This window comes from Schistocerca nitens, chromosome 1, assembly GCF_023898315.1.
Source record: "Schistocerca nitens isolate TAMUIC-IGC-003100 chromosome 1, iqSchNite1.1, whole genome shotgun sequence".
NCBI lineage: Eukaryota > Metazoa > Arthropoda > Insecta > Orthoptera > Acrididae > Schistocerca > Schistocerca nitens.
This window is the reverse complement of record NC_064614.1, coordinates 12,870,379-12,887,571: the sequence shown is the minus strand read 5'-3', so window position 1 is coordinate 12,887,571 and position 17,193 is coordinate 12,870,379. Positions and strand designations below refer to the sequence as shown.

The window sequence follows — 17,193 nt, the reverse complement described above, 5'->3', positions numbered from 1 at the left end:
ACATAGCAAGATCACACATTAATGTAAGTGTACGACAAGCCATTGCAAATGAGATATGCTGGTACATTAATAACCAGTGTAACAGTAAGATGTGTCAGAGCTATACGAAACGGAATAACATTACTGTAGGCGGAGCTGGTGTAGTACCCATTTCTGCCACTAGATGTGTATAGTTCAACTCCTTGCCAGTTCAGTGCCACTTGTGTTGCCAGCCTGGCCCGTTCTGTTGATCTGCAGTGATTGTTTTTGCTATTGCGGTTTTGTTCTTGTTTCATTTTTTATTGTGGCAAGTTTAAGTAAACAATTTGCAGCTGTGAAATTTTGTTTTCTGCTTGGTAAAAATGCTGCCGAAATGGTTTTAATGTTGAAAACCGTTTACCAATATGACAATATGGGAAAAACTCAAGTGAACAAGTGGTTGCTCGATTTAAAAAAGGCAACATTTCGACTGATGACAAACCTCGTTCTGGATGTCCAACTGCCTGAATTGATGAAAATATTGAAAAAATTCAAGAGCTTGTACTCACAGATGGTTGACAGACAACTGATCATCTGTTAGGGATTAGTGGGGTATCTTGGAGCTTGATTCAGTGAGTTTGTGGCAGACAGGAGGCTGGTTCTTCCACTGCAACAACACACCTGCACACACAGCCATCTGTATTAGAAACCTTTTGGCTAAAAATGACATGGTCCCACTGCCCCCTGCACCTTACTCACTTGAGCTGGCTCTGTGTGACTCTTTCTTATTTCCATGTGTGAGAAGGGCATGAAAGGACACCAATTTGACAACTCTGAAGAAGTCAATAAAAAAATGAGGGAGGGGTGTCAACTGTTTCTAAAGATGACTACAAAAAATGTTTCAAAGAGTGGAAGCATCAGTGGGGCAAAAGTACTGGCTGTAGTGGAGAGTATTTTGAAGGGGATAAGGTTGTTTTGTAAACAATTTGAAAATATGTAGCTTTTAAAAAGTAATTCCAATTTCTTTTTGGGTACTCCCTCATACATTCTCTTGACCACCACTGCCAGCAGTCATGTACAGTGGCTACATTCCTGCCAAGTCTTTCTGCAAAATCACAGAAGCAACATCCAGCTTCTAATAACCCTATTACATGAACTTTTTCAAACTCAGTGAGGTGGTGATAAAGGCGTCTTTGTTGCCTTAAAGGCATTCTTGACTACCATCAACTCACCACTTCCAATCTCAAAGATAACTAATGCTCATGATTTTTGCTATTGAAAGCAAACCTGATTTGCATCCTCATGGTGGTACTCTTATGTAACTGGTATGAAATTTTCATAGAAATCACCTTTGTGATGTAGAAACATGTTTTACAACTTTCATTTATGTTGCAAAACTCCTTCTTGGTTTTGTGATTTTTCTTCAGTCAGTGTAATAACAATGAAAATATTAATGAATCTTTGAGTTATCAAATTTATGTTATTGGGTTTTGTATTTATGTCTTGTATGCATTGAAATTATGAACATCAGTGAAAAGCACATTCAAAGAAGTCCTCTCAACCTGATTGTGAATTGTGTTTTATTCATCTCATGACGTACATTTGCAATCCATTTGGTTTGCATATAGGAGACATGTCAAAAATTTATAAAACAATTACAATGATTTTTACATTAATAAATAATAGCACTATAATAAATAATGACACTATAAGGATAACACATTGTACCCAGCTCAAATTTCCAGATTGTCCCACATGAATTCATCCACTGAGTAATAACACTTCAGTGTCAGTACCTCATATAGCTTTCTTTTAAGTGAACCTAAATTCATGTGCATCAACTTGTTCCCTTTTATTTTATTACAAAATTTCATTCCCGTGTATTGAGGTCCCTGGGCATACGGTCTGAGGTAGTGGGTGGGGAGCATAAAATTTTCTTTATTTCTGGTATCATGTGAATGGACAAAATGGTTTCCCTCAATAATTCATGTCTGGTGTACAAGACTATGATGATCTCATATATGTATAAGGATGCAGAGTTAATATTTTAAGTTTTCTAAATAATGGTCAACATGGTTCTTTGTGATTTGCAGTGCACGTATTTTGTATGATTTTTTTCTGTATTTTTATTATCCCCACTATGTTTGTTGAGTTACCTCAAAAACCAATACCATACGTTATAATGGATTCAAAGTAGCTTGTACATGCTACTTTTCATGTGTCCATATCAGTTGCAGTTGACAATATTTGCATTGCAAATGCAAAGCTGCTCAGTTTGTTTGCCAGGTATTCAATGTGTGCCTGCCAGCTCAAATTTTCATCTACATTTAAGCCTAAGAATTTGACTGAGTCAGCTTCTTCTGTACCTTGGTAGTTGTGTACAATCTTAATCTGCTCACATTTTGACTGTTTGGTTCTGAACTGCATCATGTGAGTCTTAGATATGTTTAGATTCAACCCATTTAGTTGAAACCAAGTTTCTAAGGTAGTGAGGGTACTGATCACAGATTTGGGAATTTTTTCCGAGTCCTGATTTTCAACAAAGACAGCAGTATAATCTGCGAACAGAACTGATGGGGAGCTGATATTTAATGGTAAGTCATTAACGTAAAAGAGAAATAGGACTGGGCCTAATATGGAGCCTTGTGGAACACCCTGAGATAATTTTTTTTCCAGTCAGAAAAATAATATGTGCCATTTGAAGAAATGCTAACTCTTTGCTTTCTGTTGGATAAGTAGGAGTTAAGCCATTGTAGGGCACTGCCGCTAATACCATACTTTTCAAGTTTGTAAACAAGCAATGCATGGTTTACAGAATCAAACGCCTTTGTGAGGTCGCAGAAAATTCCTGCCACCTTATTTCTCTTGTCTAATGATGTGCTTATTTTCTCAATGAAACTGTTTACTGCATCGATGGTGTTTTTACCCTGCTGAAAACCAAATTGATTGTTTAGAATAACAGAATATTTTGCAATGAAGTTTTTGATTTGTGCAACAGCAAGTTTTTAAAATATTTTAAATAGGACTGGGAGAATCGAGATAGGGTGATAATTTTTTATGATCTCTCTTGATCCCTTCTTGAAGACTGGTTCGACTTCAGCATATTTCAGTACCTCTGGGAAACAGCCCTCTTCAAAACATTGATTTATTATCTGAGCTAGTGGGTTTGCAATTCTATTGTGTACCACTTTAATAACTTTGCTGGATATTCCATCCCAACCTGCAGATTTTTTGTTTCTTAATGTTAGAATAGCATTTTCTACATCCTCCACAGAAACTTTTGAGAATTTGATTAAACCATTAAATGATGTTGTGAGTGAGACTCTGTCTCACTCACATCTCTTATCCAGATAAAATCAAGCATACACAGTAATTCATTATTGAATTAATAAAGTCAGTTGGCCAACACAGATCTTCAGGAAGTGCACATCCTAGAGCAGTTGAGAGAAACACACATATACAAATACAATAGCATGCCTAGCTTTTGGTACTAGAGGTTCCTTTTTCAGGGGAGAAACGAGTAAAGCAAGTAGAGGCATAATAAATGTGGCACATCACTCAAAATCCAAGTTATGAGTGCACTATTATGAGTGGGGTGGTGGGAGGGAGAATGTGAGTGTGAGGGGGGGAGAGGGTAATGTGGAAAAGATCAAGTGAAAGTTCCAGTTATTTATAGTACAGCTTGCAGTTCACAAATTGGCCTCTTATTTGCTAGGCTGGACAAGCATTCACTACTAAAATTTTCTCAGCTGTGACTGTTTTTAGGGTAATCCCTGACACAGCTTGAGCTTTTTTTATAACTTCTGCAGTTCTTGTTTCTACAACCTTTTTTGCCTTCCCTACCCTCTCAGCGTAAACTGTGAACTACTTTCTGATATGAGTCTTCTATTTCAGATTTCTCACCTGATAGTAACTATCTCTGGAATGATACTCAAAGAAGTAATGGTGAAAAAGTTTACATTGCGAGCCTGAAAATTGATGCTACAAAACCAGAATCTTTCTTCACAGTGGGAGAAATATCTCTGACAGTCACTGATGACTGCACAGTGTCTGATGCAATATTTAATAATGTTTCAGACTATGGGCAACTGAATATCAGTAAGTTCCTTTGCTTGTAAGAAATATACTGTAATATTTATGTATTTTCTTAAATTAAGCTATAGTCACGCAAGTATAAACAAGGATATGCTTGTGCTACATTTTGATCTCTCTGTCTCTCCTGATGATTTGAATGCAAGTTCTTTGACTGAGTATCACTTTTAAACATGGCTGCTGCAGCACAGAACTCAATGATCTGCACGTACATGTTAATACCCACGTCATTTAGCCACTCACAAGTGCCATAACAGAAACACTTACCCATGTTCATGTTTTTTGTTCTCATTTAAAATGACTTACTGAATTAAAGGTACTACTAAGTGTGAAATACATGCACTGATTTATTTTATGAATGCCATAAAGGGAAAATCCTCAAAATTCCTCAGTAGATAAGTTAAATTTATGGAGAAAACACTACGAGCAACAGCTGGCAAGGGAACAGACGAGAATATTTGACGATGACCACGCTAATGCCCATTATTAATTGTGAAGTAGGTGACTATCCGTCATCACTGAAGACGTAATGCAGAAAGTTGGTGCAAAGTTTGATAGACACTTTACAAGTTTGTCCTTCTTGTATGAGTTTTCATAATTTTTGAGAATTGTTCTGTATGAGATTCATGCAGAATGCTTTACCTACTGTCAATAGTGCTCCTGCTGGGTACTGAAAAGTGCTGACTGATTTGAACAAAACTAATTAAGTAGCCAATACTTTGAATATTCTTGAGTGATACAGTAATGATGATGAATTTTAAGCTGAATTATCACTGGAGATGCAACTTGGGTGGCTTGTGTTACATCAGAATCAAAACAAGATTCCGTGGATAGGAAACATTTGACATTGCCACAGAGTGTGATCATTGTGAAAACATTTTCAGTTTGAAAAAATGTGCACTGTGTTTTGGGATTGACAGGAATGTTGCGTGTGGATTTTTTTGCCTCAGTGAAACTCATTCAGTTCCGAGATATTGTGGGATCTTTAACAGGCAATTCTTGACAAAGGCATGGGAAGCTCAGTAGAGAGACTGAGGTTTATTACATGAACATCCCTGTCCACATATGGCTCAACAAACAAATGGACTCATCATTTCATAAGGCCAGGAACAACCTGATTTGGCACAGTATAGTCCCAATTTAGGGTCCAATGATTACTACTTGTTCCTGCACTTGAAAAATCATTTAGGCAATCAGTGCCATTATGGTAACAATGATGTCACATTGGCCTTTCTACAATGTTGGCAAATTACATGGGATCTAGAAATTGATTGTTCATTATGAGAAGTGCCACAGTATTTCAGAAAATTATGATGAAAAGTAGATTAACATAATTGGAATTCACATAATAATAATTCATATGTGTTTATTTAATAAAAAAATAACACATTCTTAAAAAGTACACCTCATTTTAAGTATTCAGTTTTCCAATTAAGTGAACCAATCAGAAATGCACATTGTTATTGACAAGTGTCAGTCTCATCATCTTTGCTGGAAGTCACTTATGTGGCACATCATGTCATTTGTTAGTGAACTGATGAAGTTACCATAAGTAGCCCATGAGTGCTGCATTAATCACATCATTACTGCTTCTTTCACTAATTTTATAAGAATGCCTTTCTGTTTATGTGCTGCTAAATGAAAGGTATTAGTAGTAGAAAGTAGTTGGTAAGCTGAATTGCTAATTACAAGAAGAAGAAGAACAAGAAGAAGAAGAAGTGGATTAAGCATGTGGGAGTTTGGGCCCTTATCATTATAAATAATAACCCGTTGATTCACTTGTTAAAACAATGAGCACATTTATTGTCACACTTCAGGTATATGTCATTACACATCGAAAGTATCACATACACAGAACATAATGGCCGCCTTGGCCCAAAGAGTTTTTGCGCGCCAGAGATATTATGGCACATCAGTGTTGCCACAGAGCACCCCCCCCCCCCCCTGCAGTGCAGAGCAAGAGGCTCTGGCTGTAGTGGCGGGGAGGGTACAGGTGTCATGCAGTCTTCGTCTGAAGGGGGAACTTGGCGGGGCCGGGGTTCGAGCCCTTTTGGATGGAAACATGCAATCACGGTGCCACACCGGCAGAAGTATGCGGCGACTGGTTCTTGAAATGACAGAAGGTGTGGGGGGAATAGATGGAGACATGGGGTACAACACGTACAGTGTCCCTGTGGCATCAATGAAAGATTGAATAAGGGAAGGATCTAAGGAATTGGGGAATGGTGAGGAGTGGAGAACTGAAAGTTGAAAGGTGTCATCATCGGCGGAGTGTGGGGGGGGGGGGGGGGGGGAGCGTGGATGACTAAGAGAGAATCATTTGTGGTAGTTACACTGATGTCAGATGGTGAAAAGTGTGAGACGTCGATGGAGACAGTAGTGGGTTGCTGAATGTCGGGTGAGAAGCGTGTGACGGGCGTAGCAGGAGAGGGTGGGATGAAGGGCGTGGACCCTGGACTCTGCCCAGTGAGGGTTCCTGGTGTTGGAGAATGGGGTGTGGTCGGTGTGTCGTCCCTTGAGGAGGTGGCAGAGGTGGAGGTCGTTGTCCATCACGGTCAGTGGCGTCGGGTCGCTGGAGGTGTTGTCGTCTGCAGTGACCCACGCCGGCTTGAGTCGAGACACTGACACTGTCGAGGGTTTGCCTTTGATACAGATGTCGGATGTATTCGACGAGCACCTAATTACCCTGTAAGGGCCCGTGTATGGAGGTTGCAGGGCGGCGCGCACTGTATTGTCCCTAAGCATCACAGCTTCACACGTTTCTAACCGCTGGTGCACAAATGTTTTAGGTGGAGTGTGTGCTTCTGGAGTGGGTGCTCTCTGCGCTTGTATCGTCTGTCATTTGTTCTCGATTAGCACAGGGTATTCGATGGTATCTTGGAGCGGTGAAGGCTCGACAAACTCGGCTGGTAGGGTCGACGGCTCGCCATAGAGCAGTTCGGCCACCGAGCACTGCAGGTCATCTTTAGATACAGAACGGAGGCCTCGCAGTACCCACGGGAGGGCGTGTAACCACCGTTCCTCGTGGCACATTAGTGCTGTCTTTAATGTGCGGTGCCATCGTTCCACTAATCCGTTTGATTGGGGGTGGTATGCTGTCGTGCGAATGCGGCCGACGCCGAAGAGCTCGCACATTTTTTTGAAGAGGACAGCCACGAATTGACAGCCTTGGTCTGTAGCAATGATTTTGGGGCAGCCTAAAAGTGTGAGCCATGTGGAGAGGACAGCGTTGGTGACTGTTTCGGCCGAAATATCGGCTAGAGGGGCTGCCTCGACCCATCTAGTTGTTCTGTTGATAAAAGTAAGCAAGTATTGGTAACCATCCACCTGGGAAGGGGACCGACAATGTCGATGTGGATGTGGCAGAGTCTGCCAGAAGGAGAGCGGAAGACGCCTGAGGGGGGTGTGCAGTGGCGTCTGACTTTGGACCGCTGGCATGAAATACAAGTGCGACACCAGTCGCGACAGTCTTTGCGAAGCAAAGGCCATACGAAACTCTTGGCAATGATGCACGTAGTTGCATGAATGCTCAGGTGGGCGTGACTGTGCAGTGCGTCAAAAACCATAGCTCCGAGCGTGTACCAGGGATCGTCTTGCGCCCCAGGCACAGAGAGTAATTATTGTGAGATAGAAGGCTCGCCAAGGAGTCATCATTTGTTTGCGCTCGAGCAAGAGTGTCGAAGTCGATTGATGAAGATTGTCCAAGATCCGGGAGAAATAATCAGCGGCTATGTTGTCGGATCCTCGAACGTATTGTACATTAGTTGCGTATTGTGAAATGAGGTCGAAATAATGGAGCCTCCTAGGAGGTGGGTCGGCTGGAGGGTTTGTGAGCGCTTGGGCGAGAGGTTTGTGGTCTGTAAAGCTCGTGAGGGGGCGTCCCTTGACGTCTTTGCGGAAATCTCTAATGGCTTTGTAGACAGCTAAGAGCTCTCTGTCGAAAGTGGACCATTTGCACTGAGAGGGAGAAATTTTTGAAAAGAACTTAAGAGGTTGCACCACCTCTCCTCTGTGTTGTTGAAGTAGGCCTACTGCACTGATAAATATTTCGCTAGCATCCATGATGAGCGAAAGTGTTGCATCCGGGTGTGGATGGGCAAGCGTGATGGCTTCCACGAGTGCGGTTTTGAGTTTTTTGAAAGACGTACGCATGACCTCTGTCCATGGCACGTGCTTGTTGCCTGATGTCTGTGGCCCGTGCAGTGCATCTGTGAGGGGGACCTGTAGTTCGGCAGCTCTTGGAATGTGGCGGCAGAAAAAATTGATCATTCCTAAGAACCGGCGGAGTTCATGGTATGTTTCTGGTATCGGCAGCTGTTTGATAATGTCTATTTTCTCTTGTGTGGGCCGGATACCATCGGCTGAAACTATGTGTTGTAACTGCGACCAGGACGGTTGCGGGGTAGCTAAGATGGAAGGTGCGGCGGGACCCGCGGAGAGGCTCGCGAACAACAACACAACGGAAGAGGACGGACACGACCAATGTAGGACAGAACGAATATAACTAGACCGAACAACAGAGTCACAAGGAAACAAACTTGTACACGAACCAGGAAGTAAGCAGTCTAGCACAAAGCGAGGTGTAACCCGACGTAAGCGAGATTAGACTGACTGGCTGAGCGAGTGGCCGGCGTTTAAGTACGCTATCGGGGGTGCTGCTATTGGCCGCTGGGACCTCGTGTTCCACTGTGGCGCCCCCACACTAAAAGCGGGGCAGGAGGCGCGCGCTGCCACAGCTTAAGGCGCGATGGTGCAGAGATCTCTATGGGTCTTCAACGTCCATGACGTCTGGCGCGGATTCAAATTTCGCGGCACGTGGTACCAGACTATGTGTCCCATAAACAACAGAATCCTGTCTCAGTTTGCATTTGTCTTTGTTGACGATCACACCGTGGGATTGTAATGTGTCAAACAGCGCCCGGATGTGAAGCTCGTGTTCCTCCCGAGAGGAAGAAAAGATCAAAATGTCGTCCAGGTATGCGTAGCAGAAAGGTAAGGGTCGTAACACTGTATCTAAGAACCTCTGCCAGGTTTGGGCGGCGTTTTTCAATCCGTAAGGCATGTAAACAGGCCGAAGGGTGTGGTGATGGCCGTTTTAGGGATATCTTGTTCTTACCTTGGTATTTGGTGATACGCTTTCTCACAGTCTACCACACTGAAAATTTTAGCGCCTGCCAACTGAGAAGCGAAGTCCTGAATTTTCGGTACTGGATAATTGTCCATGATTGTGCAGTCATTGAGACGTCTATAGTCGCCACAGAGTCTGTAGGAACCATCCTTCTTCGGTGTGAGATGAATTGGTGATGATCAGTCACTGGAGGATGGGCGTACAATGCCTGCTTTTAATAGGTCCGAGATGATTGCTTTCGCCACTTTGAGTTTGTGTGGATTCAGGCATCGTGGCGTCGTGCTCGGTGTCCGACCGGAGAGCCCTCAGTCATATTGAGTTTGTGACATGCGCCGCCCGTGATTGATAACATGCTACGCGCGCGGGGTGCGTCATTAGCATTTAAACACTAGTGCAATGAGTCAATGATTTAAGTGCACACCAGTTTGTGCGAAGAGCGAATACCTCGAAGTGAGGCAAGTTTGGATTTAGTGCTATGTAATGTCTGTGCGGTACACTCGACAAGGGAGGTGAGCTTGGTCTGTATTTGCTTGAGTTCACTGACTTCTTGTCATTGTAGTAGAACGTCGCAACTTTTATTAGTTAACTTGGCTGCAAGAAGAGCACATTCGGTCTGAAATAGTGAAATGTCAGTGTTTGTTGACTGAATAGTTATACAGACACAGTGACCATAAGGGCGATAGTCTTTTGCGAATGTTGGTGGACTAATGTACTTCGCGGAATGTCTAGCGAAAATTTGTGGTGTCGCAGAAGGTCAACGCCTAAGACTGGACAATTCACCTGTGCCACATGAAAAGTCCACGAAAACTTCAAGTCTTTTGATAGCTTGAGCGTTAAAGGTGCTGTACCTAACACTTTGATATGAGAGTCATTAGCCAGGCGTAACAGTCTGGGTGAGGAAGTTAACACGGTAGGTGCCAGAGCTGGGGGTATTACACTCATATCAGCACCACTGTCAACGAGGAATTTAGTTCCTGAGATGAGGTCAGCGGCTACCGTGTAAGATGCTGTTGCTACTGTAAGGCGTCTTTTTTCCTGTGTGCGAGACACTGTGCCTATGCTGCCTCGTGAGCTGCATTTCCCACCGTGCAAGGGCTGCGACATTTCCTGGCCAACACAGCGGCTAGGCTGCTTTAGGTGGGGGTGATGTAGAGCTCCTTGTCTCAGCTGTGTCCGTTGTGGAGCACTGTAGTGCGGTGTCGGTTGTCATGGCGAATGTCGTGGAGGCTGTATCTGGTTCCCCACGACGGCGGGCAGATGTCACCACTGTCGTAGCATGAGTGCTGAGGAAGCGAGCTTGCCCGAATCCTGGAGGCGGAAGGGGGGGGGGGATGGTGTGCTGTTGAGATCGCTACCCCCACTCTTCATGCTGTGCACTCGCCTGTTAATAATCCTGAAAGCTCAATCTGTGACTGAAAGCTTCTCATCCAAGGTGCTGTTGGTGAGCAGCAGGAGCTGTAGTTGCAATGCTTCAGCATTTTGACGAGCCTCATCGACCATAACGCTGTATCGGGTAGCAAATCCACAGGTGCGAGGGCGTGGAGTCGTCGCCATAGTCCCGATGGGGTGAGGTCATGCAGGTGTTCCTTATGAATGATATGATGAATAATCTCGTCCGGAGCTCGAGAAAGTCTTTCACAAATGAGTCTTTTCGCGTTCGTATATTTCGGTGAAGGCGGCGGGCTGATCACAATGTCGCTAATCAAATCCAAATGGTCGTGGAAATGTCCCACCAAACACATGAAGTGTGATTCTTCTGAGTCAATGCCTGTGGCGGCGAAAATAGAGTCGACTAACGTGAACCATTTGTTGGGCTGAGTTTTTGCAAAAGTCGGCAGTTTAGGTAACTTAGTGGGTTTGGATTCCACGACCACTGGGTGTGTAAGAGCCACAGGTGTGGGAGCAGTCAATATGGCGTCTGCCAGGGGAGGGTGGGGGGAGGGGTAGGCCCGGGGGCCCGTAAACTGTTATACCGCTCGGATCGGTCGTTATTGCTGTCTGATGTCTAGCAAAAGTGGGCGAAGTACTAGGAGAGGTCACATTCACTATACACTGTTTAGTTCGATCAGAAAATTGAGGCTGTGCGTAACCAGGCGTGGAACTGATTCACGGCGCAGATGATGTAGCAGCCGTGTAGTGGCACTGCTCCGAAAGTTGGTGCAGAGTTCTGAGGGGGGTTGTGCACCCCTGAGCGTGCGAAGTTAGTGGTGGAATATACAGATCTCTTTTCACACTTTGTCCTGTATGTTCGAAAGAACGATCTTGAGGCAAGATGGCGGGCAGTACATACGCATTGTCTTGTGTGTTGTGGTACTGCAATCCACTCGCAGGTTGGAGGGCCTCGAAATGTTCGATGTATAGAGTCCATGCGTAGTGCAGGTGGGTGGCATGGTCGGATTCTGACCATAGAAATCATACGGCAGTACACTTCGTTGCGTAGGCCACATCACGATACAGGCGGTTCATTTGTACATACATGATTATTGTTATTGAACTCAGGTAGAACACGGGAAGAGAGTCACAAACTGTCGTCGGGGTCACCAGTGTGGGAGTTTGGGCCCTTATTGTTCTAAATAATAACCCATTGATCCACTTCTTAAAACAATGAGCGCATTTATTGTCACACTTCAGATAATGGCTGCCTTGGCCCAAAGAGTTTTTGTGCGCCAGAAATGTTATGGCACGTCAGTGTTGCCACAAGCACTTTGTACTGAACTGAGATACAAGCTTTGGGCTACATTTTAGATTAGTTTAGATGTACTTTCATTCCAATGTCTAATTAATTCCTCTGGGATGTGGAAATGTTAGAAAACGAGAGTAGATAATAAATACTTACAGTTCCCAAATGAAATTACTCTTGTAGATGTGGAGGGAAACTCTTAAGCATATTTACATTCAAAAGATATAAAACTATGTTCAATACAGTTAGGAGCATATGATAATTCTTAGGCTATTGTAACCATGCATGTCAAATGAAAAACAAAAATAAAATTTAAAAAAATTTACAGCACTTATTTACAATGATCACATTACTGCACAAAATTTGTACAGAAGTCAGACTGCACACAATGTTCACTTTATGTAATATTATTAATGACATACATGCACTCAATTGGTTCTGCTAAGAAATTAATCAGTAAAGTAAGGGCCCTAACGTTGAACCTTGAAGAATACCACATGTCTTTGGTTCCCAGATGGATGGTGCCTGATAGCTTAATACACGTCTCTGTGTTTTCTATCAGGAATATAGGATTTGAACCATTTTGCAGCATTTCTTGTTACACTGTAATATTCTAATTTACTTAAAAGGATATAGTGATTTACACAGTCAAACACCTTTCACAGGTCACAGAATATACCAGTAGTCTGTAGCTTATTATCTGATGAATTAAGCACATTCTCACTGTATGTGCAGGTAGCCTTCTCAATATCAGAGCCTTTATAAATCTGAATTGTGACTTGGATAATACCTTATCTGTGGTCAGATGGTTATGAAGATGACTGTGTATTATGCTTTCCAGATTTTTGAGAATGTGGTCAAAAGTGAAATTGACCATCCAGAAAATGTTCCACTGATAAAAGACTGGTGATTCAAATAATGTAAAATATCACTAAACTCAGAGGCACACTGTGTAATCAGCTTTGTTGATATATTACCATAGTCATTAGATTTTTTTAAATTTTAAGACTCTCATGGTGGACATTACTTCTGCTGGTGTTATGAGGGTCATGCTCATATTATTATAGTTATGTGTAGTGACTGGCCTGAGACATTCTGTGGCAGCATCTTCTGAATCTGACAACACTATCTTTTCAGTAACAGTTGTGAAGTGCTTACTGAAAAGTTTAGCAATACTGCACACATCTGTTACCTGTGTATCATTTACTCTCAATGGTATGTGCTCCTCTTCATTTCTGGTTCTGCCATTCTCTTCCTTCACTACATCCCCTTTGCTGTTATCTGAGGAGATTGGCCTTTTCTGATAAAGCATTCGCTTTGATGTCCATTTTACTATCTTTGATATTTTGCTGTGTGTGTTGTCATGATGTACAGAATTTACATCATAGCTGTTTCTGACTGATAGATGTAGTTTCCTTTGCCTTACAGGGTACCTTTATTCCTTGAGTGATCCATGGATTTTTTATAGATTTTGGTCTAATCAGGGTTACTCTGGGGGAAAACAGTCATATTTCACTGAAAGGAAACAAAGAGTAAAAATTACTCAGGATGGAAATGTGTACCATTCTGAATATAAAAATGTTAATTATGGGGTGCCCCAGGGCTTGGTATTGGGACCATTGTCATTCTTGCTTTTTATTAATGACCTACCTCAACAGTTTTCAACAGCTGATACCATATTGTTTGCTGATGATACCAGCTTCATTACAAAAGGGAAGAATGATTATGAGATGCAGCAAAAAATTGACAAAACAGCAGAAGTGGCAGAAAAATGGTTTAAAGATAACTGTGTAGTTGTTAATGACAAGAAAACTGTATGGATGAACTTCAACCATATAAGGAACAAAAATAGCACCAATGTAAAATTCACGTTATCGAAAAGCCAAATTCAGCATAAGAATCACATAATTTTTTTTAGGATTATGGGTGGATGAGCATCTAAGATGGGAAAAACATGTAGAAATGCTCAACAAAAAATTAAGCAAGTACTGTTACAGATTAAGAGTGCTTAAAGATTGCTGCAATACCGAAACCGTGTTAAGTGCTTATTATGCATACATTATGCAACAGCTTCTACAGCATTAATGAATACCTGGAGTTTTGCTCAAATCTGTAGATCTACTTCATAAATCTCTAAACAAAAATTCATAATTAACAACCATACCTACATAAAACCAAAATTCTTTCATCCATGTATGTATGTAATTACGCACGTAGCTTTTGTGCAATATGTTACTATGCATAGTTAACTAAAGTACTGGTATTTAATAGTTTTAGTAAAATCAACCAAGTGGTTTCACAAGCTTTTCTTCTATCTGTATGTATGTAAGCAGAATAATGTTTTTGTTATAAAGATGTGTTGATACCAATGTTAAGATTTTGTACATGATATAAATATGTAATATTTTATACTGTTCTGTACTTTGACAAGTCCAATATCATGAATGTGATAATACAGACACTAAATAAACAAATAAAAATAAATAAATAAACGTTATTAATAAAAATGTTGTCTTTCTCATTAATGCTATGAGCATTGTACACATGACTCCAGTTCATGTCTTTGCGGTATTTCCTAAAACAATCAATTTTTGGCTTACTGACAACCCTCTTGAGCACAGACTTAGTAGATTTTATATCCTGATCAGTATGAACATTTAGTAAAAGGAACTGCATGTCATGGTCTGAGAGGCTTATTATTGGTTTTATAATATAATTTTGTTCATTAGACATTTCTATAAAGCTATTATCAGTGGCCATCTTTGAGCCTTTAGCTATTGTAGTTAGAAAGTTAACAGAATTGATTAAGTTGAATGAGAATGCTACCCTCTGCAACAAGTTCTTACTGGAAGAGTTTTCACAAAAATGTACATTAAAATCACCAGAAACCACCAATTCTTTCTTTTTTATTGTTTAATAGGCCAATACAGCTTCAAAGTGATTTATGAACAGATTAAAATTACCTGCTGATACTGAGTACCCACTTATTATTATGAATGATTTATTATGGAACTCTACTTCTGTTGCACATGCTTCCATATGCTGCTCTAGGCAAAATTTATGAATGCCTGTGTTATTACATTTATAGTAAAAATTCCTGATAAATGTGGAAACTCCTCCATCCTCCATTGCTGCCCTACAAAAGTGAGAAGCTAACTTACATCCTGCAACACTTTACACACTTATACCAGTGATCATATAAATCTCCTATCATTTAAATAATTTATCCAATGGAAAATCCTGGATGGAATGTAACGTTATTATGAAAATGAAAGTTGCCACTCACCATACAGCGGGGATGCTGACAGTCTTTTTGTTGTGCCTATCTGTGATTCAGAATCTCCACTACATGGTGATTGGCAGCTTTCCTTTTCATAATATTGTTACAAATAATTCATTCATTCATTTTAAATGATAATCAGTTTACAAGTCATAAATATCATCCATGTAGTGCACAGACTACGCTTTCGTTAAGTACAAAACAGAAACTACACAGTCTTTCTATGCATGAGCATAACCTATACACCATTTGCTGCTGTATTAAGTAATGAAAAATACAGGGGATAGGCAAAATAATGTGAACACCTGTACTTACTTGGGAATGGTTTATTAATAAGGGGTTGGACCGCATTTGCCCGTAATACATCTGCGATTCTTCTTGGAATACCGGCATATAATGGTTGTATAGTCTCCAGTGGAATGTTATGCCACTGTTCGATCAGAACCTCTTCTAACTCTTGTAGTAATGAGGGAGGTGGAAATCTACTCCAGAGGCGGCATTGCAATGCTGCCCACAAGGGTTCAATAATGCTCAAGTCTGGGAGCTGTGCTGGCCAGGGAAGACACTGCAGTTCAGTTGCATGCTCCTGGCTGTGTGTATGGGTGCATTATTCTCTTGAAATATGGCATCATTGTTGGGGAACAACATCTGAATCATGGGGTGCATCTGATCACTTAAAATGTTCATGTAATCATTGGCTGTAACACAGTCTTTGAGAGTAATGATGGGATCAGTAGAATACCGTGATATGGTTGCCCCACCATCACGCTTCCACCTCCATGCTTAACTATTGGAATCAAGCAATCAGGATTGTAGGTTTCTTTTGGTGTTCTGCCTATGTAAGCCCAGCTCAATGTTGGAAATAATGAAGATGTTAACTCATCAGACCATATGACCTGTTTCCACTGATCTGCCGTGCCGGCTTTATGCTCCTGGCACCATGTTTTACATTTATTTGCACTGGTTGCCATCACTAATGGTTTTGGTACAGCAGCTCATCCATGAATCTTTATGGAGTTATTGGCAGACATTGTCAATAGATACAGGGGTCTTGAAGATGGCTATTGAGTTCTGCTGTCACTCTAGTCACCGTAGTTTTGTGTAGTTTTGACACAGCTTGTGTTAGCGTATGACGATCTCTGTCATTTGGTTTTGACTTTTGCCCATTGTTATGTTTACATAATGATGTCTTTCCATGTTTTGTGTAGGCTTTCGTGACTCTTGAATCAGTTGCTCTTGAAATATACAATAAGTTGGCTGTCTTGGTTACTGATGCCCCCAAAATCTGCTCTCTTTGGAACTTCGTTATATCTTTCATTGCCCATCAAACTTGGCCTCTGAATGCAAATACGAAGTGTGCACTACTCGTAAACAACCTGCACTGATGCCTTTTCCGTAATGAACATTCACAGTCCAGTGTGACACGTGCTTTACCTGCGTTGTTGACCATCAAACGCAACCATCCCATTACTACCACTGTTCACATTATTTTGCCTATACCCGGTCTGTATAGCATCCAGTGTTGTGATAGCTTGATTGATGTTTGTACTTATGTATGCTGTATATGGAAGATCATACATCATCTTATTTGGTGAAACATCCTGGCAGATTAAAACTGTGCCGCACTGAGACTCTAACTCGGGACCTTTGCCTTTCACAGGCAAGTCCTCTACCATCTGAGCTACCCAAGCACAACTCATGCTTTGTCCTCACAACTTTACTTTCGCCAGTGCCTCATCTCCTACCTTCCAAATCTTACAGCATGGGGGATGTTTCCAGAATGAAATTTTCATTCTGCAGCAGAGTGCGTGCTGATATGAAACTTCCTGGCAGATTAAAACTGTGTGATGGACCAAGACTTGAACTCAGGACCTTTGCCTTTCACGGGTAAGTGCGCTACCATCAGAGCTACCCAAGCACGACTCATGCCCCATCCTCACAGCTTTACTACTGCCAGTACCTCATGTGGCTAAGCCATGTCTCCGCAATTTTCTTTTCTTCCAGAAGTGCTAGTCTTGCAAGGTTCGCAGGAGAGCTTCTGTGAAGTTTGGAAGG

General features: G+C 41.7%; 1 protein-coding gene across 1 annotated transcript in view; it reads left to right on the top strand.

The window, feature by feature from the left end:
• The window catches only part of LOC126241974 (protein 5NUC-like), a 107,742-nt gene that overhangs the window by 41,375 nt on the left and 49,174 nt on the right, over positions 1 to 17,193 (top strand). Inside the window, exon 7 of the mRNA XM_049948052.1 lies at positions 3,853 to 4,056. Within this exon, the coding sequence (XP_049804009.1) occupies positions 3,853 to 4,056 (204 nt within the window). The remainder of the gene's footprint in view (positions 1 to 3,852; positions 4,057 to 17,193) is intronic.